This window comes from Drosophila obscura, unplaced genomic scaffold (genome assembly GCF_018151105.1).
Source record: "Drosophila obscura isolate BZ-5 IFL unplaced genomic scaffold, ASM1815110v1 contig_179, whole genome shotgun sequence".
Lineage (NCBI taxonomy): Eukaryota > Metazoa > Arthropoda > Insecta > Diptera > Drosophilidae > Drosophila > Drosophila obscura.
The window spans coordinates 4,622,063-4,647,850 of NW_024542766.1; the positions used below are offsets into that span (position 1 = coordinate 4,622,063).

Genomic DNA, 25,788 nt, shown 5'->3' on the forward strand with positions numbered 1-25,788 from the left:
TAAAAAATTAAGTAATCAGTCAACAATTCATTGTTAATAAATGCTGTCCCCTTCCCAGGCCACAGCCACTGCCATAAACCTGGGTTGGCGATCTTTTTCCCAGCCGATTAGCTGATCGGCTGCTAATGTCAGCGGGTGACGTGTTGCACTATCAGAACAGAACACACAGCGAATGCAACGCATTGGGAATCTGGCTCTGGCTCTGCTCTCTCTCTGGCGTTGCTTATAAAACAAGCTGGCAATCTAGAAGCGAGCAACAGAGTGCAATTGTCAGTGGAATTGATAGTTTGATCGTTGCAGCTGATCCAATAAATCGACTTTGGAATATGTGGGCTAAACTATTTGCAGTGCTGCTGCTGGTCGCACAATATGGTAAGCATTAACTTGGCTCGAATAGAATACATAGAACGCACAAATCTACAAATATGTATCTGCATCTGTAGCTGAAGGCAAACCATCCATCGGTCAGAACGATGTCGAGGGCGACTATGGCACGGAGATGAATGCATTTATGGATATGATGCCAGCGGAGGATGAAATGCCCGATGGTATCGGTTCGCGTTCGTCCATCGCCGAGGAGCCAGAAACGGATGATATATTGGCATCGCTGGACGATGAGTACGAGGGCGCCGAGCACTGTGAGTGGAACACCTGCGACAAGGATCTAAGCGAATCGCGGGGCATTGGATCGTTCTTGGATTTGAGTTTCATCAAGAAGATTGTCGGCAATCTGAATCCGTTTGGCAGCCAAAAGCTTCGCATGCATTTCTACCTGTTCAAGCGGGAGTTCCCCGAATGCGGCCGCGAGCTGGACTTCAGCAGCGAGAAGAAGTGGCGCCATGCGGGCTTCAATGCCTCCCTGCCCACCAGGCTGATGATACACGGCTGGATGAGTCAGTCGCGTGGCTCCTTCAATCGGGACGTGAAGAACGCCTATCTGAAGCGCGGCGAATACAATGTGATTGTGGCCGACTGGAGTGCCTCGTCCGCGAATGTCAACTACTTTTCGGTGGTGAAACTAATTGAGATTTTTGGCGCCCAATTGGCGCAGTTTACCAGGAGCCTGAATAGTCGTTACGGCGCCAGCTACGACAGCATGTACCTCATCGGCCACTCGCTGGGCGCACAGATCGCGGGCGCAGCTGGCAAGCGACTGAAGCCCGACCAAGTCAACACGATCTTTGCTTTGGATCCGGCGGGTCCCAAGTTCCGGCATCGCAGCGCCGAGTTTCGCATCGATCCCACGGATGCCAAGTACGTGGAGTCCATGCACACGAGTGCCAATTTCGGTTTCCGCCGTCCCACGGGCAGCGCCACCTTCTATCCCAACCATGGAGCCATTCAGCCGAGCTGCTACTATCTGGGCTGCTCGCACATTCGTTCCTATGCGATGTTCGCCGAGTCCATCAATTCGCCCAAGGGTTTCTGGGGCACGCCCTGCACACGGGACAATGGCCGGTGGCAGTGTGATCAGAGCCAGCGACAGACCGTACAAATGGCCGGGGAACCAGCGCTGCATAAGCGTGGAATTTTCTATGTAAAGACCTCAGCGAATGATCCGTTTGCTTTGGGCAGGGAATAGAGTCTTATTCTTAGGTCTTTAGATTGAATTAGGATTTAGATTGTACGAGTAAAATGTGATTAAAGTCTTGCAATTAAGACAAATACAAATGATCTTTAATAATGATAAATGTACGTATCTGTATGCTGTACTCTCTTGAGGGAAAAAACTCACTGCAAACCCATTAAAACATCTCTCTCACTGTCTTCGATCTGCCACCCACAAAGAGAAAAAAAAACAATACTCCAGGGAATAACTCCTCGTAGCGACATCAACAACAAAATACATATGGGGTCCACCAAGCCCAACAAATGCAATGTTTAAAAAAAAAACACATTTCCATATAATTCTGTTTAAATTATTTAAATTTAATGAATTTAATTCACTTTAATGTGAAAACTCATTCACTTTTTCGGTGTATTTTTTGGTTTGTCATATTTTCTATTCTTTAATAATAAATCTTATAAAATAGACGACTCTTGAGAAAAGTTATTGCACAAAATCTTTCTAACATATTCAGCAATCTACAAAAAATACGAGAAAAATGTTTCAATCCCGGCTAACGGTATATTTTGAACTGTTATTAACCCAGGAATTTTTGTACCTTGCTAAAAAAGTTTAGTTAAAGTTTTCTTAAATAAAAAAAAAACTACGCAACATATTTGCGTAAAACTACAACCATTTGAAAGGGACATCAATGCACAGCATGAACAGAAATTTGCATCAATATACTGCACCAACTTTCGCTGAAAACTGAGTTTGATTTGATCGCCGAAAAAACCATTTCCATATTTTTACCGTGCGAGTGGATTAGTTTTTTTTTTGCAAAAATTTCGAAAATAAATAGTTGCCCAATTTGGACCATAGCACCAATTATAGGGCTAGTCATATGGTGTGTCATAGAGGTAAAACAATTTTAGAAATTCGTCTTATTTGACCGCTCTACGACTATCCCATTCGCCCCCAGAGAGGCATCCGTATGGCACCTCCACAAAACAACAAGCAACATTGAACATAAATCGAAATGAATTAATTAAAAAATAAGTATGATTTTGGTTTACAATAGTGGTTTTGGTTCAGTGTACTAAATGATTATGGCCCCCAAATTTCATTACCATTTGCACCTAAAATAAAATACTTGAGAGACTTTCAAAGATCGTCGTTGGCTCAACGTCTTTTCCATGGACTTCTGGTATTTCCTGGCTGAAAATTGGGCACTTCATACTGCCCAATGCCTGGCAGAGAAGTACAGTAATCGTATCTGTGATTGCCAGAAGCAAGTTCCATGGGCGAACTAAAGGTGAGCCACACATGAGAATATATATGTATATTTGGTATATTTACTCATCAGATGTCACTTACTGTAGTCCATTTCGTGAGTTAATGGCCCTGTTGTATCGGTATTGTCGCATGGGACTGCCACTGCGATAACCGACATCTCCATAGCCATAGAAGTCCTGCTGAGGGCCATTGTTCACCTCGGGCTGGCGAGTATACACCGGATCCATGCCCATATATTGCTGGTAGAGCTAGCGTAGAGGAGCGCAAAACCACGCTGCTATAAATACCAGAAAAGAGTCGCTTTTTCTGCGCTACTTACATCGGAGCCCTCTGTCGTTGGACAACCAAAGTTTGATGGATTTATTTCCTGGTTGATCCATGTTCCGCCGTACTCCATAGTAATTACTTTCTTTGTTAATGTTTTTTAATTAAAAAGGAATGTTTTAGCCAAAGATTACACAAAAAGTTTAAACCAAAAAAAAGTTTCCATATGGATCCACAAAATACCAACTGGAAATAATTAAATTTTGTTTTATTTTACTTTTTTTTTTTTTTAGATAGATTTTTACTCGCCGAAAGATGGTTTGGTATTGAAAAAATTATTTTGATTGATATGCAAAATACTCATATGATTGCCAAGGCTTGCTAGATTGTTAGATTACCAAATCGAAGCAAGCGAAAGATAGACAGATCTATTGTCTGGCTTGGAGCACCTAAAATAAATCAAATCAATTTCACAGAGAATTCACAGTACATATATTTCGTATATATATTTATTTTTGGTTTTCGTCCAAGATGTCTGCTGAAATCGAAGATATCCTGAAGCGCTACAGCAACTATCCGAATGTGGCGGGCATCATAATTGTGGATGCCTTTGCCATACCCATCAAGACCACCATGGAGTACACACTGACTGTCCATTATACGGCCCTCGCCAATAATCTGCTGTTGAAGGGCTCAAAGATGATCCAGAATATGGATGCCTCGAATGAATTGACATCTCTACGCTTGCGCACCCTCAACCACGAGGTGATGATTCTACCCGAAGAGAATTTCTTCATCATTGTGGTGCAGAAGCCAGGTCAATGATTTATTTTGGCTTACCAATGCGTTAAATAAACTATGTTTTTGGGTGTGCCTGCCCACTGCAATTGGCTTTTATCTAGTTTTAATTAAAGCTCTCAAGTGTCTGGCGGGATGGGGGAGGGGGGCCCATCTTCGGAGATGTGAAATATGTGAGGAGTTTGCTGGGAACTTGGCGTTAATTGCCGCAGATAAATACACGCCGCGTCGCCATAATTACGACAGACAGATTACGGAGGCGCACTTAATTGTCCGCCGTAAAGTGTTTTGCCGGTATCTATCTCTAATCCGGCAAAGCAAAGAACCAGAGCCACGCAAGGCACTGGCACTGCCACTGGAAGATGCTGCTGCTGCTGCTCCTCCTTCTCGATTTTAATTATTCGGCGACGTTCAGCCGTTTGCATATTCATTGCCGCTGCTGCTCCTGCTCCTGCTGGGGGTACTCTCTCCCTTTGCTTTGATTTCCATTATGGCGATTCTACACTTTTTTTTTTCTTTTGCCTGAACAGAAACTTTGCCTGCAATGTGGTTGGTTGGCCCCAGATAAGCTGTCCAAATCGGTTAAAATTCACCTTTTTCTTGAGGCATTTTTTAAATCTATTTTTTGGGGGGCAGCTCCAAACCAAAGAAAATGTGAAACATTAATCCCAATTTTTTTCGTCAAAATTTTCACATCAAACTATCCTGGAAATCGAACAAAATCTCCCTAAATTTGTAGCTCTCAAATGCTATACATAAAATGTTCATTCGTAAACCAGATTCCAGAGTGTAAAGAGCTCTAGCTTAAATTCTAAAAATTACAAAATTCTTAGTAACAAAATAAAACAAAAATTTCTCAAAATTTATTTATATATAATTTTTTTGGACCAACAAAAAAAAAAGAAACTAAATTAAATTATAGTCATGGAGTATGGAAATGGTAACGGCACCAACATGCAATCGTATCAGTCGATGCAGGGCTATGGCATGTCCGTTCCCGATGGCCAGCCCCCAGAGGTAAGTGCCGAGGGATGCGCTCTTCAGGCAACACCAAACTATAGAAGCTTCAATGCCATCTGTGTAGGGCTATGGCATGAACTACGATGGCATGGGCCAGATGTCGGGACGCAGCCAGGAGTATAGCTTTGGCCAGGAGGAGTCGCGTGGCCAAGCCGGCTCTGCTGCCTTCGGTGGACCTGGCTATCGCAGTCCCCTGCGTTACAACAAAATGCTCAAGGAGATGAACTCTCGCAATGGTCTTTAGTAAGCGGATAAATCTTTGATATTTTATAGTTCCTTTCTGTTCATTTTCTGATCTTTTTTCTTACAGTTCTCCCATGGAGCAACAGCGTGGTGGCCAGGGCAGTGGCCAAGGCGACTACGGTTACAACTCTCTGCCAGGTCTGGGCGGTGCCGAGTCCCAGCAGTACCAGCAGTCGCGTGGTAATGGCAGTTCCTACTACTAAACAGAACAAAAAAAAAAAAAACAAAACAAAAACTGGCGTGCTTTTATACAAGTCCTTTGGAAATTGTATTCGATATTTTGGTTATTGGCAATTAAATAATGCATTTAAATAGAATTTATTGTCAAAGGTTGCTTATTTAAGGGGGTTGGTATAGGGGAGGTGATTAAAGTTGTACGAGTCCAGAGAAGGAAGTAGGGGTAGTAGTTCCCCTGGAGTGGGTAGACTGCAGCAGACGGTTCTAACACTGTGCTTGCAGAAATCCTCTGGTATTATTTCGAGTAACAGATTTTCAAGCGAATTCTTTTCTTTTATTTGACATATTTCCATACGCCTATTTCCTACAAAATATTTCCTTTATTTCGCTTTATTCACATCTGGTATTCGTGCATTTTCATTTTCACATCTAGCATGCCTTTAATCTTTGCACTGTGATATTTGCCCTCAACCCGTCCGGTTTCTCATTCTCATTCCAATTCTAGCCTTCTTCCGTACGTTCAAAAATCTAGTAAAATTTCTTGAATATTTTCGAACATTTTTCGTCGCTTTTAAAATAAGTCAATTTTTTTTTTGTTTTCAACTTTTATTTGAATCTAAGAAATTATGGACCAAAACATAGAGATCGACTATGCCACATACGCCCAGCTGGCGGACTCGATGAACATGCTGGCACCCGAGGCATTCTATCCACCCGCACAAATGGGTGGCATGCAACTTGCCGGCAACGTGGGACAACAAGGAAACACTGGACTCTTTGGTCAGGCCAACGGCGGGGGGAACTTTGGCCAGGGCGGGGCAGGCAGCGTTAATTTCAACATGAATTTGCCCCAGCGAAATCTCAACTATGGCCAAGGCCATGGAAACCCCAGGCAGATCTTCAGCAATCCGAATCCGATGGGTTTCCACAACGATCCCAATATACCCCCGGGATTGGAGGATCTCTCCGACAGCTTCCGTGCCAATCCCAATGGCCCAATGTACGTTCAACCCATAAGTGCTGCCCAGTATCGCCGCATGGCTCTCATGTACCAGAATGCCCGTCAAATGTTGGCTCGCAATGGATTGCAGTAAGTCCCAGCTCAAAATATTATTCTCTACTAACTGATTAATTAATTAATCCAAAACCTAATTCTTTAGTGGCCCCACCGATCTGCCACGCTTGAGTGGCGGCGATGCCAGCATTACCTTTCCCGTTCGTGAACGTAAGTCATCGTCATGGCATTGCTATATGTGCAAGAGTATACCCCATTTATAATGTTCTTTTGCTTTCTGCAGGTCTCAACCCAAGTAATGGCAGTCGTGGCAGTCGTCGTAGGCTCTTTTGATCTGATTCTGAAGAATCCAAATTAATCAATAAAAGTTCGAAAAGACATAAAAATATATATAATAAAAAAATCGAAGCAGACTCGCTATGGTTTTTCTATTATTATTTATGGATGACTTTAGGCATAGCGAAATAAATTATCTGCTATTCTTGCCTCTTGAAAAGATTTTCAGTGGCTAAAGCGAGGATTCTGCATTAATCTTGCAAGCATTTTAACATATTTCATAGATGGTTTTAATCTTAAGAGAGAATATAGCTACTACAATGAAAGGCAGATTTCTTGGGTGACTTAGGACAGACATTAGTGCTTGCGAAAAATCTATTGGGTTCTTTAATTAATTTCTTGACATTTTTATCAATGGATTCTATGACCGAAATTTCGACTCTGAGTTCAAACGATTCTTAAACATTTCTCTTCGTTTTTTCTTATACAAATATATTTAAGCAATAAAAACGGTGTACATAAAAATACAAATTTTCGTTTTTTAAATCTTAATTTCCTTGCAGATTGCTGACTTTTTTCTTAGAAAATCTTTTAAAATCTTCAGGTAAATATTTAGTCCAAACTTTGATTTCGATAATTCTTTACACATTTATCCTAACTTTAGCCTGAAGAGACTTTTATTCGTGGGAAAAGCTTTGCTTAAAGTAAACTTAATTTTAATTTAATAGCAAATCTTTTGAAGTCTTCAAAGCACCCAATGATCCCATCTTTGATTTGAAAAATTCTGCAAAAATATCTCCACATCTCTTTCTAAAAGGAGACGCCAAAAAAGAATCGTTGCATAAATGAAAGCAGAGCAGCAATAGTTGACGCTGCTTTGAGGGTAATTAACGTGTGTTTTATGGCCATTTGCCACAGCATAGAAACACACGCAGCGCCACCCACCCACACACAACACCCACCCACCCACACACCCCTCATGCACTGCCACATCACAGATTCCAGCCACCACCCGCAGGCGGCATCAGCAGGGGAAGTGGAGAAGGTTGGAGAGCTCCAAGGCTCAAGGCTCAAGGCCCCCAAACCCAACAGAATGCAATGAAGGATTAAAATAAGAAAGATGTGCAAATAAAATATTTTACAAAGCGGACAACGAGGACAACTTTTTGCCCAGAGATTGGGATTGGTTGGAGGCAGGCGGGCAGGGAACGGGTGCTGGGAGTCCGAAATGCGAACGGAACATGTCGATGTGGAGTATGGGAACCGAGACAGGGACAACAGACAGCAGAAAGAGACGGATACACAGACAGTAGAAAGAGACAGCACAGAGGAAGGGGAGCAAACAATGGCAGCAGCAGCAGCAGCAGCAGCAGCAGCAGCCGCCGCCGCCGACGCCACAGGACGGGTCTTCTACCGCTTGGGGGATCGTGGCGTCGCTTTGGGTATGGGATGGGATAGGATGGGTTGGGATGGGTATGGGGCCATGGGGTACTGGAGTCCTGAGTCCTGGTATAGAGGTCGACACTGCATGGTAGCATTGTCAAAATAAATCAATCGGTTTTATGTTGTTTTCTGGAATTTCTGTTTTGTCGTTTTGCTATTTTGTTGCTCCGCCCTGCCCTGCCATGGCCCCCCGCCAACCGCCGTCGACATCAGAGGAAAAGCTAAAGCTGCTCCGGTGTACAGAAAGAGAAGCTGCAACAGAAGAAGAACGACAGAGAGAGAGAGCTGCAGCTTGCGGTGGCATAAATCAGTTTGCCATTGGACCCATTTATGAAAGGATAAAACCCAACACACACACACACACACAAAAACACACATCCACCCACCCACAGAGAGGCAGTGAGAGCGAGCGGTATCCCTGCAGCTCATAAAAATGCATAAGTTCCTTCTCCCCAAAGAAAGCAAAAAAAAAAAAAAAATCCTGTAAATAAAAATACAAATTTTCGTTAAGAAAAAAAAAGAAAAGAAACCAAGGGAGTTTTTCGTTTTTGGAAATTTCTGATTTATCTCGAAAGGAATTAAGATGTCTCAAAAGTTCCAACCGGTTTGCCCCCCGCCACATTAAAACATCAACCAAGTAAGAGAGCGAATTCCTCCCCACATCTGCCTGCTATCAGCTCCTCATAATCGTTCACACTTCCTCCACTCTCTGGGCATGGGAGAAGTTTGGCTTTTGTGGCTGGAGTAGGAGAGAGCGGCCAGAGATGGTTTAACGAAACTTTGCTGCATCTCTTTGGACGCGTCTAAAGTGATTTCCTTTTAGGATTTTCAAAAACTTTGCACCAAAGGTAAGTAAACATTGCAAACCCACCCCCACCAACCCACGCCTGCTCTCAGCCGAAACCCACTCATGACTTGGGGGGGCGTTGGTGTCCGTCCTTCTGCCTTCTGCTTTGCCACATGTGAATACCCGAGTCCGAATCCTCCTTGGCCATCCTTTGCTCTAATGAAGCAGCCTCTCTGCTGCTGCTGCCAGTGCTGCTGCTTCTGCCTCAACTCTTTAATCCCTAATAACTTTTAAGCAAGTGACTTTGCAACGCACACAAAATGTCCAAATTCATCATCTTTGTGTTGGCATTGACTGTGTGGCGGCAACCAGGGAGCCCAGCCCGCCCAGCAATGGATTGGAACGGGGTGGGGTGGGGGGTGTAGGAAGTGAGTTCTGGTGTCCTGTTTGGTCATGTGACCAAGAGTTAAGGGATTTGGCTTTCATGTGGAGCAGTCGCAGTCCCCCAGGGTCTTAAGGAGATCTGTGAGTGCTGCAAGCTCTTCATTAGTAAATTAAAGAATTTTGGTGATGAAAGAAGTCTGTAAAATAGCATCAGTAATCCTCACCTCCATAAGCTGTTTATTTGACGACTTCATAGGGATTTATTTGAAACTTATTGTGGAGTGAGATTAAAAATAGTTTAATTTAAAAAAAAATAGTTACATTAAGTAAAGGAAATAAAAAACCCATTAAGCTGACGAGGTTACGATCCGTTTTATATGGTTTTGAAAATGTTTTGGGTATAATATGATAGAAAAAAACATCTATAAATAGTGCGTACTCTTAATTCCTAGTCATAGAGGTAGATTCGTATACTTAATATTAACATTATTTACTTAAATGTGGCTTTATCTAATATATTACTGTTCGGAGCAGACCGGTGCAGCTCCGACCACAAAAACACATTAAACATACAATATAATATATAGAAAGCAAATTTCTTGTTTTTGTTATATATATATTTTTCAAGGGGAAATACTTCGATATCCTTCTCTAAATAATTACATTAATAAATGTTTTAAATAATTTCTGGTATCATAATGATAAAAAAAAGATGCATAGAACGGTAGATCTAAGAGCAATAATAAGACAGCTAATAAGATCATCTTTTATCTCCACTCTTGTACAACAGATATATCCAAAACCATAATAAATTTAATAGTAAAAAAAGTAAAGTTAGCACAGATATTTTATTGATCCTTCCTCCCCTTGTGCTATGCGCTTGGTGATCCTTTCTTTGTTTCTTCCTAAAAAAAAATCCGTTCCCTTGCAACTATCGTATCTTCTGTAAGTACCCATTAATTAATAAACAATAAGCAGCAGACAATATTTATTCAACACACTTTCCTTTAGCATTTTCATATTTTCTGGTCACAACTTTTGGTGCCTGCCCCCCCTGAGGGAAATGAATGTTTATGCGTAAAATTAAAATTGTGTGAAAAATGTGGCAGCAGAACAAAATATGAAAAAAAGAACGCAAAAAAGCAAGTTCCAAAATTGTTTTTAAATTAAGATGGCAATTTCCCACAAGTATAAGGGAAACACACAGACAAAGAGAGAGAGAGAGAGAGAGAGAGAGCAAACCTATGCTGAAAATTTGATTATGTTCGCGGTTACACTTCATTCGTTGTGATGTCCCTCACCTCTCCAGCATCTCAAATCCTGCCCCTTCACCAGAACCTGCAGTCAATTTGCTCCCCCTTAGGAATACTTGACATAAATTGTTTGTTGTGCCACCTCCCCCACGGGCGGGGTGGTTTGTATTCTCACCCTCGCAAGGAATTTATGCGATCAATTAAATTTCTTCAAATGACCGAAAAGTTGTTGCCAGTTTTTTAATTTTCATAAATTTTACTTAAATAATTTTTTGGTTTTTTTTTTTTTGTTCTTGTTTAAATTTGTCGATGCCGAGTCGGGCCCGACTGCTTAATGTGTCAAAGTTTTTGTGCTTGGCTCGCAGTGGAGTGGAGGAGTTATGCAAATGATAATCAGATTTTATGATGATTAGAAATTAGAAATTTAGAATGAGCGAATGAGAGAATGAGAATTTATTGTAAATGAGGAAAAAACTTAAAACAGAAAAGGGGGCGGGGCGGGGAGGGAAGTGTCCAGCGAAAGTAAATCAAATGTAAATCATCGACAGGGGCCATTGGGTGCCAGTCCAGTTTTGCCCAGACAAACTTTCCTCTGGATGGAAGGTGGCAGGATCCAATCCTTGGCTGCTTGGTAGATGAAGCCAAAAATGAAATACAACACATTTTGTAGGGTTGGCTGTTTTGGGGGTGTGGTGGAGTGGTGGGGTGGGGGGGGGGTGCTGGAAAACCTTTACAACTAAATGCGGATAATCTGTAAGTTTGCCTTTTGCCCAAAATTTATGTGAAACGGGTGGAGTTTTCCCTATATATTACCCCAACTGCTGCTGCTGCTGCCTCTGTTGTTGTTGTTGTGCTTTTTCTTGGTGCTGCCGCTGCCCCTCTATATAGTTTTTCCTTTCCGCCAACCCCCATCCCCCTTTGCACCCTTCTCGTATCTGACGTGTGTGTGTGTGTGGCACCAACAGCAAGTGAAAAACGCAGCCCGCAAACTAAAACATGCGCATTCAATGGGTGGGCAGCCGAAGCCGAAGCCTCCTCCATGGCTCCCAAATCTCTTTCTCCTCTGCTGCAATTCATTTCCAGGCAGAGGCAGCAGAGTGTATGTGTGTGTGTGTGTGGCTGGGTGTGGTGTGTGTGCGGAGATTTACCGTTTTATACTTGACATTTCCAAAAGTTTAAGTTTTAATTTATGACACCGCCACTTTCTATACGGGCAACGACAAGCCAAATATGAGCGAATGGGTAGCGTCCTTAAACAGGATATCTCTGGCCATTGTCGCCGCCGCTACTGCTGCTGCTGCTGCTGCTGCCTTCTTCTCCTGACTTTTTAAGGGGGTTCAAGAAACGCTTTCAGCCTTTCATCTTTACAATTGCCCATTGCCACGTAGAATCCATCCCCATTCCAAAGTTCTACTGGGTGTCCAGTTTTTTTCCCATGGCAGAAGCACAGTCTGCGAAGCGATACAAAACTATTAAGGGGGCAAACAAAGGAATATAATTATGAGAAACTTTTTTATTTGATTTTGATTTATAATCGATGCAAAAAAAATTTCTTTCACTTCATATTCACTTTACACGCGCGAGTCCGAGGTAAAAAATATCTGCCACCCAACCGACCGAGGGGCGTTGCTGCAAGACGCGTGGCCACTTTAACAGAACCTTTTGAACACCCTTAACATTCTTCCGAGTGTGGGTGCTAACGATAAAAGTCTTTCTTTTCGAACTTCCAAGCCCAACACAAATATTATTTCAACAAATATTATATTTATTTTATCTATAATTCATTGGATGAAATTAATTGAAGTAGGTAAACAATAAAATTGTTTACTTAAAGGAATAAGAGAAGGAACAAGTCTTCAGACCCTCACTCCGGGGTCGCTACTGTCAAAAAGTATCGCAAGTAGATCGATCACCTAGGGAATATCGTCATTTAAAAAGGCTTGAAATAGCTGAAACTCCTTCAACATATTATTGCGTCCACTCTCTGGATGCACGATCCGAATGTAACGAACAGGCCTGCGCTTGAAGCTGATAATGTCAGGCAAATAATCCCCGGCTGCACATGTAAATTTTCCCACGCAAACCCAGCGTGCATTGTCGCAAGAGATCTCCACGGTGCAGTTTAACGGGATTGATAGGCAACTTTTAATTAATATAGTATTAATAATGCACCAGAAGTTCATCTTGATTACGGTCTCATTATTGTTCACTATCAAACGTTTCGCATACCATTCTTCTGAGGCCTCATTTAAACCTGACAACACGTGGGCACGATAGGGCAGGTTCTCCAGCTTAATCGCCTTATCGATGACGTCGCATATTGTGCTCGGGTCAACGAATCCAGATTGACGAACCGTACCCACCAAGTCCTTAACTTCAATGAGAGGGAGACGTACAAGCGATAGCAACGACTTGATATCCACGCTCGGATTGTGGCGACTCCATCTGCATACCGCTCGAAAGATTTCCAGTTCCTCAGCAATGAAAGTGTCCCGTGGCAGCAGTTCTTCAAGTATTTCCTCAGACAGCATTAGGAAGGAATCATCGTTTAACATTGAGCCCCCATTAAAGTCAATGAATTTTAGGCATTCCATGGTCAGCTCTTCGAGATTGTAGAGGCGTGCTGCTTCCAGGATCTTGAATGCGTTGCTGATGGCCAGACAGCCATACTGGTTGGCCAAACCGAGCACCTTTAAGGAGGCATCCACGTCCAGAGTGGATATGGGCAGAGTGCCCGAGTAAAGGTAGCCCAGGATAATCTTAAATGCCTCCAGCGACACCTCTGGGAGCCGAATCACGCTTTTCTCTGACTCGGACATGCCACCGTAGAGCAGGGCGCGGAAGTACTCACTGCGCGCGGCTAGAATCAAGCGGTGTGCCGGCAGGTGCTGATCCTCCACAACGAGCTCCACGTCCGAGTAGAGCTTGTTCATGCAGAGGCTGTTCAGGGTCGCCAAAACGCCCTCGCCGAAGGTGTGGACCGGCACTTGCTCCGGCTCGTTGCTGGGGGATCGCATAGCGGCGATGGAGGGTGAAGAGCTACCTTGGGTTGCCTGTGTGCTCATTTTCGCTGTTCGATTTCCCTGTGTGTGGACAGATGGGTGTTTTGATTTTGTTTGCATTCCGTATAGTCTATAAAACTCACTTTTTTTGTTCTCTTCAGCAATTTAATTTTTTGTCAAGCTGCAAGCACTTTTCTAACGAGGGAAGTTGGCTGTGGCTAAAAAATATCGATTGATCGTATCGATACATTGAATAGACTGCGATAGTGTGGGCATATTAATAAATATTAATTGTGTTTTAATCACTTACTATTCCGTTATAATTGCTGCGCTTTGCATTTAAGTTTACCCAATAAACTATTGCTTTTATTTTTATTTAATGTAATAAATAAGATCGATAAAATATTATCCACGAGAAAGCCCCATCCCTATGGGGCAACATATATTTTTTTTGAATATTTTATCTAGTATTATATTAAGAGAAAATCTGCATCTCGAGTGCAGAACAAGTTGCTGGTGAGAGGGTGGGATCATTCGAAGTTGCTCTTTTGGCTGTGGCCTTAGCGGGGGATGGAGGACATTCTAAGTGTACCGTCAAACTGGATTTTTCTTATAAAAATAGTACAGCCACACTTCAAAATAGTTACTTATATCAAATACTACACTCCACATCATCCACCTTTCAAAACAGATATTTTCTTGTTAGAAAAGAAAACTGGCAGCAGGTTGGGTCTCCAGGTCGCCCCCACTCCATCCGGGCGTGAAGGAGTCATGTAATTTGCATTCGCGAGTGAGTCCGAGGGCTAAGAACTAATAAACACACCGGAACCCGAGTCAACAAATTGTCGACTTGTGCACCGCACAGCCCCCTCTTCGACCCCAGAAGTTGATGGAGAGAGGCACAGAGAAAGAGCTGGCGGTCGCTGGCATACGGTTAATAGGCACAGAACCGCACCGCGGGTTCGTTCTTCTTGGCTCAAATTGAAAGTTATTTAAGGCAAAAGGTCGGGGCGACGCGAGAAGAGGCCAAGGGGTCTGGTCTGGTGTGGTGGTGGTGGCGTGGTGGCGTCGTGGCCTATGGGGGGATTTTGGGGGCTGCTGGCTGCGGAAATTGTTACCCGATGCCGGACGGGGGCCAACCGCAACAACAACAGTAGTCGTGGAATATATTTTTTTTTGTTCTTTTTCTTTTTTCTACAAATAAGATTCGAAAAGTTTATGCCGCTGGCTGTCACGATGCGGTGCGAAGATGAAGCCGAAAGGGGAGTACCCTCAACGACCTGTGTCCTCGCTTGCTCTGTCTCTGTGTCCCTCTCTGTCTCTGAATATTTAACAGGCGGAAGGAAGAGGAAACCAAAATAGCGCAAGTGTTGCCTCAGTTTAATCTATTTCCTGCCATGGACCCAGTCTGAGGGTTCCCATCCCCGACCCCGATCCATGCAATCTTTAAATACACAAATTTATATGCAAAACTTAAGTTAATTCCAAACGAGACAAGAAATTTCCGCTCGCCAGCCAGAGGCCCTTGCCCCTCCAGTAAATTCATTTTAACGTACACTTTTCTTCATCCCCTTTCTTTTGCTTTGCCAATTGCAGTGGAACTCCATTTGGAGGCTGGACAACAAATTGGGCGCATAAAAATATGCGGTTAATATGGAAAATTGTCCAAGAAACATTTTTGCCAGAAGGGGGGCAAAGAGGGAGACATTGCCTTGATATGATTACTGCTTTCAGAGATTGTTAATACGGGGCAATAGGCAAGAGAGTGACTTAAAATTATGATTTGTGGTTTGGGTTCTGCGGGAAGTTGAAGAGTTTCTCGAGCGAAGGATTAGATTAGGATTAGCTATTAGAGAGTGTCCCTCAGTAGATCTGTTACTGAAGTTGTTTTTTCGTTGTAAGAATTTTATTGTTCCATCTAAACTGAACGTCAATTAATCTATCACTATAACTATCGATCATATTCCAGTCTTTCCACGAGCAACATACAGACCCATACATTATTTTGGTACGCAATTTTTGAAGCTTAGCTTTTGAAGCTGTGACTCCAGACCCAGACTCACTTTGAACCAGCTCTCTTTTGAGCATAAATCGATTTATATATCTACCTATATATGTATCTCTCGATCTGTACAGACATCTTTCCAATTCTCTTGCTTTTCCTATTCCATTTTGTATTCCCTTATTTTTCCATATTTTACCCATGGAAATTTAAAAGTTTTCTTCTTCCCATCTAATCGAATTCTTCTCAACAGATAAAATCCTCAGCCATTGTTCCAGCAAATCACATCATATATAATCGCCTTCTAGCAGCCACGAGCATTCGGATAAGTGCGGGTTGCTGGCATGTGGGATTTCCCTCACAAACTATTTTATTTGTTTTGTGAATTTTGTGAATTTCGTGTGCGAATGAATGCGCATCCCAACTGCCGAGTAAGTAGTAGTGTACAAGACAAACGCCAACTGCAAGGCGGCACGAACTGAAGATGAAGTTTATTTTATGACCCTGGCAGCCGGGCCAAAATAAGGATCTGGGGTTGGCCTTTCGTCCTCTTCCCGGCCAGACATTGCATCAGTGCATGCATGAAGCTGGCAAGCCTGGGATCCTGGTTGGTGCGTTCCACACACGCACACACACACGTGTGTGTAATCAAATAATTTTCCAAAAATCGAGAAATTATTACAAGTGAATTTTTACAAATTCATTTTCCCCACTGCCACAGAGGAATCCGCCAACAAAACAGTGGCTTGAAAGTTGTACGGACTGCATGCAAAGTGGCTGCCACATATCCCACCATTCCATGTCCCCCCACCCCAGGATGTGTGGATTTTCCGGCATTTTGGCGGCATGCCTCCCCCTCGCCCCCTCGCCTTTTGTTTATTTCTTTGAGATGCGGCAACGAACAAATGGCCTGCCGTCTGCCTCTCTCCTGCCGTCTCCTACACCAATTTTTGATTGTGCAAACTACTACGACTACTACTCCGAGAGTCGACTCCGGTACTCGACTCTGCGGCAGTTGCATTCCAAGGTATGTGGCACGAACCTATTTGAACACTCACACACGTGTGTGTATGGGTGTATGGGTGGTGTGTGTTTGTGGGTGGGTGAGAGGGAGCTAGCTACAGCTGGGGGGATCGTCGTATCAATTGTGTGTGATGGTCAAAAGTCATTTCAACAGCACTAAATTATTATTATCTTCAAGAAGTTTCACATGCTCGACAATCATCCAAAATACTCGGTCAACATTGTGGGCTAGAGACAGGGGGGGGGGGGGAGGGGTGAAGTGCAGTACAGGAAGGCAGCGTAGGGTATCCTTTCATAAAGGATACTTTTGGATTTGTGTAATGGCATGGAATGTTTTGATGTTTGAACCCAAAAACTTTGCGGCCAAAAAAATACAAAAAAAAAAAAAGAGTTATAGAAAGGATGTGTGATTTTTGGTGTATGTAAAACAGAGATAATCTGGTGCTGGGTATTTAGAGAGAGAGCAAATACAAATGGATATATATTTTAAATATTTATATTAAGTCTCAGAGAGCTTTTGAATTAATCAAATCCCATTTTGAAAGGTTGCCATAAATCTGGAACCAAGCCGAAAAAAAAGGCCCATAACTAAGGCACAAAAAACGCAAACGGGCAAAAAACAAACAAAAGGGGGGGGGCGCACGGGGTCGGAGGAAACAAGGAATAAAAAATTAAGCTCTGAGAGCTTTTGAATTAATCAAATCCCATTTTTGAAAGAGTTTTTGAATATTCCATTGAATTCTGGAAATTCCTTTAAGGAATTCTCTGAAATTTTATAAATAAATTATGGCCTTTCATAATGCATAAAAGGTATTTGCTTTTTATCTTAAATTAAATTTTAATCAATTGAATATTGCATTTAAATATTTACTTACTTTGGGGCAAAAAATACAAAACAAAAAAAAGAGTTATGGAAAGGATGTGTGAGCTTTGGTGTATTCAAATCAGATATAATCCGGTGCTGGTATTTAGAGAGAGAAAATACAAATGGATATATTTTAAATATTTATATTAAGTCTCTGAGAGCAATATCTGAATTAATAGAGATAATTTTATATCGAAAATTCATTTATACCAAACAGTCAACATATCAAATCACATTTTTGAAAGATCCATAGAATGCTTGAAGTTCCATTAAGATATTGAATTATCTGAAATTTTATAAATAAAATATGGCCTTCCATAATACATAAAAGGTTTTTGCATTTTATCTTAAATGAAATTTGAATCAATTGAATATTGCATTTAAATATTTTAAATCAAAAGTACTACCCAGAGGGTCAAGGAATCTGCAACAAAATAAAAGAGACATTAGTTAAAATAAGTACTGTTTATAAAGATGCATAAGCATAATTCCACTTAAAATAATAGCCATTAGAATACAAAATATTTCTAAAATATTATAACACTCGTATACGATATTTTATATACATTCTCTCTCCGCTAAAATCACTTTAAACGCTGTTCTCCATTTAAATCTCTGTCCCCTCCTTTCCTTTAATTTTATGTAGTCAACTTCCTTTCCAAACCCCCCCCCATACTTTCTATTATCCATTTAGACAAAATTCACTTTATAATTAGACAATTTCCAGATATCACTATTCTCTAAATAACAATTAAGTACACAATTTCCTAAGCTCTGGTTAACCCGAAAACAATTTTACCAAATTGCATACGAGTATTTGCAGTAGTTACGCTAGCAATTAGAAAATGCAAAAGAAATCACTACGCAAAATTGCGATTCAAAAAACGATTTCAAATGTTAAAAATCTAATGGAAAATGCACAAAACAACACACAAAAAGGCGTCTGAATGGAACAGAACAACACACGCAATTTGCAAATGAAAATTGTTTTTCTGTCTAATGTACAAAAACAAAGAAAAAAAAAAACACCAGAATCTCCATACAGAGTGTCGCTTCTTTGGCTGCGGTTTGTGGCATTCAATTTCTTGACTCTGGCACGTTACGGGTAGGAGCATTTCCTACAGCTAATTTCATCTCTAATATCATTTAGTTGTTATTAGATCTTCCTTTTCTTTTATTTTCTTTTGGGAGTTTTTCCGCTGGCAGCTGACGCTAAGTGCCGCTAATTGAAATTTCGTTTTTGCTTGTAATTGTCCTGCGTTTTTCGGGGCTTGTGGGTTTTTCTAAATTGGCGAGGATTTTTCCTTCTCTTTACCCTTTTTTTCTTCTAACATTTGCTTATTAATATTTTTGGTGTAGAACAATTAGCAGCAACTGTTTGGAGCATTTTGAAAGCAAAGTACAGAGCCTTTTGGGCAGAGGCGAGATTGTTGGGAATTTTCCAGTATAAATTGGAAATATTTATGGTGGAGGAACTTGAGAATTCTGAGGCTTGACATCACATTTACTCTTCTTATGCGCTTAAAGATTTAATTTTTAAATTAAAAATATTTAAAATGCTTTATTCTAAAGAAAATGTGGCATTCATTGTTGATTTATTGGGTTATAATCCAGATAATTCCCGGTCTAGCAATTATTAAATAAACAAAAACATTTTTCAGTGAGAGTTCTTGGTTAGTTCTTAAACATATCCTAGTTTTTGCCACCCCCACTTAAGCCACTGCTGACTCTGCATTTTGTTCGAATTTCGTTAGATTCTCCTTACCCTTCGTATGCCCAGCGTTTGTTCTTCTTTCATCTAACAAATGTGTTACCCTAATGAATAAATGAGGACAGCAAACAAAGTGTTACCTGCCTACACACACACACAGACACACACACACACACAGCCCTTATCCAGCTCCTGGGGCATGGGGCACAGCTAGTATCCTTTGTCAATATTCATTATACGAGTGTGCATACTTTGTGCCGCTTGACAAGCAGCGTGGCCAACCGTGGCCCAAGTCATAAAGTTGTCGAGTGAACGTCTCATAAAACGTGACGATAATCATAATTGATGCTCCACACAGCTTCCACACCAAAAATTGTATAGAGCAAAGAGGTTAGAGGGGGGGTGGGAGCGGTTACAGCTACCGTCCGTCGTAGTCTTAACAAAATTGTAATTTAGTTTGGTTTGTGCCTAAAACCCCCCCGCCCGAAAAACACCTTGCCTTAGCCACAGAGCCTCCCCTGATTCCCTGTTGACTTTTTGGCTGATTTTTGTTGGCCAAAATTAAGGGTAAAATTGTTAATTGAAATTTGTTGTGTGAGAGAGGTAAGCAGCTCCCATTCCAATCGCCATCACCATCCCCAATCCCATTCCCATCACCTTGTCTGATGTTTTTTTTTGGCTGAGAATTTATCTAGTGTCCAGTAGGAGACCTGGGGCATTGTAGCAGTAGCAGCTGCAACAGATTTCCATTTTGGCTGCCACATCGCCTATCCCAATGATAAATCAATGCAACATATGGCTGTGTAGCAGCAACCTTTGCCATGACTGTTGTAAATTTTAAATCAATGTTTCAGCCGGCAAGCAGGAGATGCTGCTCTCTCTCTTTTTTTTTTCCTATCCTGTAACATCTAGCCTTGTATCCTTTTTGGGCCACACGCACTTGCGGTGCGCACTTCCTTCTTCGTTGCCGTAAATCCTGTGGAGCAGCAGCAGCAGCAGCAGCCTTTTGTCGTCTTTCAGAGCGGGGGGGATAAGGGTACTCGAAGGACTCCGAAGAGAGTCGTCCCCTGGTGCAAGTCGAAGGCTCGCCACGCAATCCATTATTGTATTAATTAACAGGAACAGGATCACCAATCAGGCGCTTGATTAATGATGTCACTCGCCATCGTAAATCTCGATTTGAACATGTGCAAATTTTCGGTTGCAAATAAATGGGGCTGGACAGGGCGTCGGACGGTTTGCCCCGTTTTGCTTATGTGAGGATGCAACACACAACCTCGCCTCGTTGACCAATCGCCAGCCACACTCCACCACACTCATCCACCTCCTCTATCCCTTGTTGTCCTTGGCGTATGCTTTGTGTTTCGGACATAATCATACATTAGGCCGCCACACCGAAAACAGGAGCAAAGGACGTCCGACTGCAGCTCTGGTACATCCTTCCCATCTCTCTTTCTCTCTCTCTCTCTGTGTGTGTGCATTTGTGCCGTCGGCGGATGCATTAGGCTGTGATTGTGTTGCAACCGCCTGTTGATTCCACAAGTCGGAGTACATTTAAATGGGATTAATGCTTTGCTTGAGCAATTGCCATAAATTTACCAACTAAATATAGTTGCTTTCGGGTGCGCATTAAATGTAATGCAGTTGTTAGCATTCCTGCCTCTCCGTGCGTACATTAATCCTTGCGATTATTTAGGGGCAATCCTTGGCACTTGGGAATAGTGGAAATAATAAAGGTAATTATTTAGATGATGAAATATTGAATAATAAGAGAGAATTATAATTTGAAGAGATATCGCAAAAATTCAACATCAAAAATAATTATCAGAATATTTTTTGACGTTGGGCCTTAAGAAATGCTCCTCGAAATGTTCTTTAAATACCGGAAGACCCATAGCCCTCTCCCCGCAATGGAAATTGTCATTTTCCCAACCAGAAGTCCTGCAAAAACAAACAAAAAACAACAACAAATACCCATTTGGAGGCACAAAATTTTTTGTAAAATTAGTTGATCATAAATTAGCGTTAATTGCAAACAGAAGCAGAAGCAGGCAGCAGCATTCGTTGGAAAATACGTAGAATTTTGATTTGGAAATATATGAACGAACATTTTGGCTGCATTTTTGGACTAATAAAGCAAAATGGTTGCAGCGTTGGTTGGCAGCGTTGCACCATGGAGCGGGGGCGGCGCCATATACCGCAGGTACTTCTAATCTCAATGTAGCCGCCGATTATAAATTGTTGCGTACTTCATTTTGGCCAAAATAATAACATGAGTAATTAATTTAATGTGCCAGCCGCAAACCCACAAACAACAGCAGTATACAGTTGGTAGGGCAAGTGGGGGGGGTGGGGTGTGGGTGTGGGGGCATGGGGCCTGTGGCACTGGCAGCAGGGTACTTCTGGGCTGCCAGTACATTGCGTAACAAATGAACTAATGTTTATTGCAATTGTCGCGTAAATTACAATGCATTGGCCGAAAATCTATGCAGAGGCGGCAGCGGCAGCGGCAACGGCAGCGGCAACGTTGGCATTGGCGGCGGCAGCTGCATTCAAAATCTGGCAAATGGTTGGAAATTATTTTGGTCGCGGTTATGTCCCCCCCACCCATCACCACACCCCACCCCACACTCTCTTCACCGTTTACTATGCTCCAAAAATTGCTCATTCTGTAAACCAATTTGAAATGAAATGTATATTTAATTCTGAAACGAGAGCGTTGGAGGAGATGTCCCTGTCCCTGTCCCTGTGTCGTACCTATACCTGTTTAAACATCATCCATGTGTGGGGCTTGGCCTCCCGATTGGAATTGAAATTGGAATAAAAGTCGCCTCTCACTTGTTGTTCGGGTTTCCCCTGCTCCCTCCCCAATGTTCGACGTAGCCATAGCCGTAGTACCCCCATTAATTTTACTATTTTTATGTCCTTTGGTATAAATTCGTCCTTAGTTTATGGTGCGTGAATAAATGGATGAATGCAGCAAAACATTCATTTCGTTTCATTTGAATGTCGCATCCAGTGCACACTGCTAAGCCAATAAATAAATTCACTTTGGCCAGCCCCCACCTTCCTCCCCCCCGGTCCAAGCTTAAGATTGATTTTTGTTTTACATTTTAAAAATAAATTATACTGCATTATTTGCTAATTGAATGGTTTGAGCTGAATAGCGTTAAATAGGATGGGGGGAACGAGTTCTTTCCGGCGATAAGGTAGGGAGCCCAGATATTTACTGCAATCAGAGATGCTAACCGATCAATATATGTATTTAAGTGTTTAAAATATGTAATATGTATGCTAAGATTGATATTCAGATTATTGACTTTATTCTCTATTTTCACTTGAGTCGAATTAGAGCTAAAAAATATGAAAAATACTCTTAAAACAAATTATTGCTAGCTATCGGAATTTATCCATGTAATTATAGCTTCGATAGACGCTTAGATTGTTTTTCATTTGGTATTTTCACCAAAAGAATAAATCTAATAAATCAATTTCCCAGCGCCATAAATCCTTAATCAATTGTCTCTCAATCAATTGACTTATACACCCCAAGCCCTACAATTTAATCCAAGACACTTATTTCCACAAAAATTAACTTTAAGTGAGTTGTAACTTTCCCCCCCCCCATTCCTACACTGGCAGGACACTTTCTTATGTGTGTGTGTGTGTGTGCGTTTGTTTTCTCCCTCCTTCATGCCTCATGCTCTGTGGGTGTTTCGAGGGTCCGTCTGGAGCTTTGTTTATGCTGCCGTCTAATGTCTTCTTGGACCCTTTTTTGTTGTAACAAATTGCGTCTGCAAGTGCCATCACACACACACACACCCATACCACACACACATAGAGAGAAACTTGTCCAAGACCCATCTCCATATTCCTTTCGTAGAGTTTATGGCGCACTTGGCGTTGCTATCGTTAACCGTTTTTGGGGTTCGTGTTCGCTTCGGTTCGGCTCTGAGTCTGGGGCATCGTCCGTTTACCGCATCGTAATGTCACTCCAACAAATCACACCAACTTGGACCATAAATTGTTTTCGTTAATTCCAATTAGAAGGCATCTTTTGTACGAGTATTGGACGAGAGAGTTTTTGTCTGCTACCCACCCGTACTCGTCATTGCAGTCATTTTTACGGCTCGCGTCTGCTTTCAAAGTTGAAAATTGATTTCCATGCAATTGTATACATATGAATGTATGTATGTATATTGTATGCATATATATTTGGTCGAACATAACGACTAAAACTTTCACGACATTTAGCCATTGTTTGGAATTTAAGATAATAGGACGGCACAGTAATGTAAACAATTTTTTTTTATGATTTAAACCACATAAAGTATGCTGTATTATACGCTTATATTTTTTTAATATAATATTAATAACATAAAATAAAATAAACTCCACTGAAAGAAATCCAAAAATCGATTCTAGTTGAATTTCATGAGAAATAAATAAGAAATAAGAAAGTGGGATGCACTGACTGTACTTTATTCGCTTTATCTACTCCATAGGTATTAACGGGTCGCCGCAAAGAAGGACACATATATGTATGTATGTACGTAGGTTGAGATATATTCAAAGAAAATTAAATACAAATATCTCGCGAGAAGCTGGAAGAAGCAATTTTCTGCATGCTATCAAAGTTAAAAAATACCCCAAAAATAGAAAGAATCCGCTTGTATGTATGGTATACTTCAAAGTTTCTACCAAACGAAACAAATAAATAATTAAAGCAATGGAAATTTTACCATTAGCAGTTGCTAAAAATAATTAAAAATCTTGGTTAAAAACAGATTGCTATTCAACATAAACCAAGAGGAAAATCAAATATTTTGTATGTTCCTCAAAGCATTCATCAAATTCATCTGTAAATCCCTTCGAGTACTTTTCCCCTTTAGTTGCCAAAGTAAAGAACCGAAGAGATCAACTCGATCCCTTTTCTCTCCATTTTGGGGTACATTTTCAGAGCTTAAATACACCGGTACAGTGTGTATTCAATAAAATGATTTGTGTGATGCATAAAAAAGTACGCATACCAAAAATGGCGTTGGCTATTTATGTTCCAGGACATTGCAGCTGGTCTGTTGCTGGACCGGTGGACCCTTCCGGGTATACCCCTCCCAACGACTCCGACCGACACTCGCCAACACTTTAGGGCGAGAATTTATGACTGCTTTTTTCAGCTGCAGGTAGGTACGAGTACGGGTACGGGTACGAGTAGTATGCGCTTTTCCGGCCAAGCACTTAATTGATGTTGTGTCGCGTAAATTATAAACAAAACAAAAATTAAAGTGGACTCCATGCTGGGGCCAGGCGGCTCCTTGGGATCCTTTTGGCTTTTGGTCGCGTTGTGGCTGTGCCTCGGAAGCATCGCTGCCGGATCCGGAAATGCTTTCATTGCAAGTGGTGGCTACCATAATAAAAAAAAAATATATATATATATATACGAAGAGGAACGCACAAGAGGCGCCCACACACACGGGTCGCGTACGCTGCCCATTCCATCCGCTGGTAATCTCCCCCCATCCCCTCCACATTTAGGGTCTGGTCAAGAGGCTAAGCAGGCCGTGGGAGTGAGGTCAAGCGTGAAAGTGCCGCGCTCCTACCAACCGGATGTCCATCTGACGCCCTCAGCCCTCATGACTTCCTCCTCCTCGTGCATCTCTCGCTCCTGACTTCCTAAAGAACTCCTCGCTTTCCTGGCTTCATCCTCTTCCTTCATCTAAGGGGCGCCGCCCGCTCTGTGCGCATAAATTTTCGCCTTTTTGCATCGCAAAGTGTCCTCGAAAAATGTGGTGCTAGAGGAGGTTCGTTCTGGCTGGTACCGTACCACGTTCCATGTGTTGTCTAATACGGACTTCTGTTCTCATAATATAAACACACACACGCTCCTCTGTGCTCATCTGAGGAATGGGTGGGAGAGATGAACCTCCTGGTAAACCTTTCAATAATAATTATTTTATCTGATTTTGCAAAGTGTTTTTAATTAAATATATTTCATGTCTTATGTGCGTAGCAAGATGATAATTTGTTTGAACAAAGAGAAGAGCCAGGGCTACAGTGGAACCTTCTTTTGAGGCAAGCTATGGTAATAGGGAGTATTAAAAATCTGTATAGATCAGGGATTATGTGGGAGTTTGGGCTATGAATAATTTTCGCATTTAGAAACTGAGTATCTTAATGTTGAGCCACGTGTGTCACGAACAAAAATTTTCCCAGTGGATTTTCGAATAAAAAAGTGTTGGAATATAATAATACAAATAATACAATGGAAACTTTGATCTTTTAGATAGCTTTATCGGAAGAAAAGAGCGAACACTTGTCAAGTTCTTTTTAAATTAAAATTGAATAAAAATTGTCAAGCAATAAAAGCGCAAGATAACTTTAAATACAACTCAAAATCCAGGAAACTCTTCATATTTAATTTTTTTCAGGTCTAATCATTATTTTTACCAATATTTTTAAAATTTCCAGCATCAAATCAAAGACAGAATCACACATGTTCGAAAAACTTGTTAAACAAATTAATTCCACAACAAAACTAATGAAAGTTAACAAGTTTTTATAAATAAAAGCAAATAAGTGCGAAAAAATCATTTAGAAATTAAATATAAGTAATTATACAATTGTTTTAGGTACTTTGAATTATTTGAATTAAGGTTTTATTATTATATTAAATATTCAAAATC

The 25,788-nt window shown here is 41.5% G+C and overlaps 6 protein-coding genes across 6 annotated transcripts; 4 read left to right on the forward strand and 2 right to left on the reverse strand.

Moving 5' to 3' along the window:
- The first annotated feature begins 250 nt into the window (after positions 1-250).
- Positions 251-1,903, forward strand: LOC111082948 (phospholipase A1). Its single transcript, XM_022379205.2, has 2 exons — positions 251-372; positions 444-1,903. The coding sequence occupies exons 1-2, from the start codon at positions 327-329 to the stop codon at positions 1,580-1,582; spliced, it is 1,185 nt and encodes a 394-aa protein (XP_022234897.2). The 5' UTR covers positions 251-326; the 3' UTR covers positions 1,583-1,903.
- Positions 1,904-2,569: 666 nt separating this feature from the next.
- LOC111082955 lies at positions 2,570-3,397 on the reverse strand. The gene is made up of 3 exons (XM_022379211.2): positions 3,162-3,397; positions 2,924-3,090; positions 2,570-2,855 (listed from the first exon to the last, which is right to left on the reverse strand). The coding sequence occupies exons 1-3, from the start codon at positions 3,237-3,239 to the stop codon at positions 2,729-2,731; spliced, it is 372 nt and encodes a 123-aa protein (XP_022234903.1). The 5' UTR covers positions 3,240-3,397; the 3' UTR covers positions 2,570-2,728.
- Positions 3,398-3,544: 147 nt separating this feature from the next.
- On the forward strand, positions 3,545-3,998 carry LOC111082956 (dynein light chain roadblock-type 2). Its single transcript, XM_022379213.2, has one exon. The coding sequence runs from the start codon at positions 3,638-3,640 to the stop codon at positions 3,929-3,931; it is 294 nt and encodes a 97-aa protein (XP_022234905.1). The 5' UTR covers positions 3,545-3,637; the 3' UTR covers positions 3,932-3,998.
- A 743-nt stretch (positions 3,999-4,741) lies between these two features.
- LOC111082954 lies at positions 4,742-5,484 on the forward strand. The gene is made up of 3 exons (XM_022379210.2): positions 4,742-4,921; positions 4,989-5,167; positions 5,235-5,484. Exons 1-3 carry the CDS (start codon positions 4,829-4,831, stop codon positions 5,368-5,370), a joined length of 408 nt encoding a protein of 135 aa, XP_022234902.1. The 5' UTR covers positions 4,742-4,828; the 3' UTR covers positions 5,371-5,484.
- Positions 5,485-5,832: 348 nt separating this feature from the next.
- On the forward strand, positions 5,833-6,772 carry LOC111082953. Its single transcript, XM_022379209.2, has 3 exons — positions 5,833-6,434; positions 6,505-6,569; positions 6,643-6,772. The coding sequence occupies exons 1-3, from the start codon at positions 5,971-5,973 to the stop codon at positions 6,690-6,692; spliced, it is 579 nt and encodes a 192-aa protein (XP_022234901.1). The 5' UTR covers positions 5,833-5,970; the 3' UTR covers positions 6,693-6,772.
- A 5,567-nt stretch (positions 6,773-12,339) lies between these two features.
- Positions 12,340-13,716, reverse strand: LOC111082950 (BTB/POZ domain-containing protein 9-like). Its single transcript, XM_022379207.2, has 2 exons — positions 13,648-13,716; positions 12,340-13,585 (listed from the first exon to the last, which is right to left on the reverse strand). Exon 2 carries the CDS (start codon positions 13,565-13,567, stop codon positions 12,416-12,418), a length of 1,152 nt encoding a protein of 383 aa, XP_022234899.1. The 5' UTR covers positions 13,568-13,585; positions 13,648-13,716; the 3' UTR covers positions 12,340-12,415.
- Between the last annotated feature and the right edge of the window lie 12,072 nt (positions 13,717-25,788).

What these genes read in the sequence shown, in the direction of transcription:
- LOC111082950 (XM_022379207.2), bottom strand. Translation starts at nt 13,567, where the DNA reads ATGAGCACACAGGCAACCCAAGGTAGCTCTTCACCCTCCATCGCCGCT.
- LOC111082956 (XM_022379213.2), top strand. Translation starts at nt 3,638, where the DNA reads ATGTCTGCTGAAATCGAAGATATCCTGAAGCGCTACAGCAACTATCCG.
- LOC111082955 (XM_022379211.2), bottom strand. Translation starts at nt 3,239, where the DNA reads ATGGAGTACGGCGGAACATGGATCAACCAGGAAATAAATCCATCAAAC. An exon ending in CAACGACAGAGGGCTCCGAT is followed by an intron (nt 3,091 to 3,161) that starts GTAAGTAGCGCA and finishes CCTCTACGCTAG; the next exon opens with CTCTACCAGCAATATATGGG. An exon ending in AACTCACGAAATGGACTACA is followed by an intron (nt 2,856 to 2,923) that starts GTAAGTGACATC and finishes GCTCACCTTTAG; the next exon opens with TTCGCCCATGGAACTTGCTT.
- LOC111082954 (XM_022379210.2), top strand. Translation starts at nt 4,829, where the DNA reads ATGGAGTATGGAAATGGTAACGGCACCAACATGCAATCGTATCAGTCG. An exon ending in CCGATGGCCAGCCCCCAGAG is followed by an intron (nt 4,922 to 4,988) that starts GTAAGTGCCGAG and finishes CCATCTGTGTAG; the next exon opens with GGCTATGGCATGAACTACGA. An exon ending in AACTCTCGCAATGGTCTTTA is followed by an intron (nt 5,168 to 5,234) that starts GTAAGCGGATAA and finishes TTTTTCTTACAG; the next exon opens with TTCTCCCATGGAGCAACAGC.
- LOC111082948 (XM_022379205.2), top strand. Translation starts at nt 327, where the DNA reads ATGTGGGCTAAACTATTTGCAGTGCTGCTGCTGGTCGCACAATATG. An exon ending in GCTGCTGGTCGCACAATATG is followed by an intron (nt 373 to 443) that starts GTAAGCATTAAC and finishes CTGCATCTGTAG; the next exon opens with CTGAAGGCAAACCATCCATC.
- LOC111082953 (XM_022379209.2), top strand. Translation starts at nt 5,971, where the DNA reads ATGGACCAAAACATAGAGATCGACTATGCCACATACGCCCAGCTGGCG. An exon ending in TTGGCTCGCAATGGATTGCA is followed by an intron (nt 6,435 to 6,504) that starts GTAAGTCCCAGC and finishes CTAATTCTTTAG; the next exon opens with TGGCCCCACCGATCTGCCAC. An exon ending in TACCTTTCCCGTTCGTGAAC is followed by an intron (nt 6,570 to 6,642) that starts GTAAGTCATCGT and finishes TGCTTTCTGCAG; the next exon opens with GTCTCAACCCAAGTAATGGC.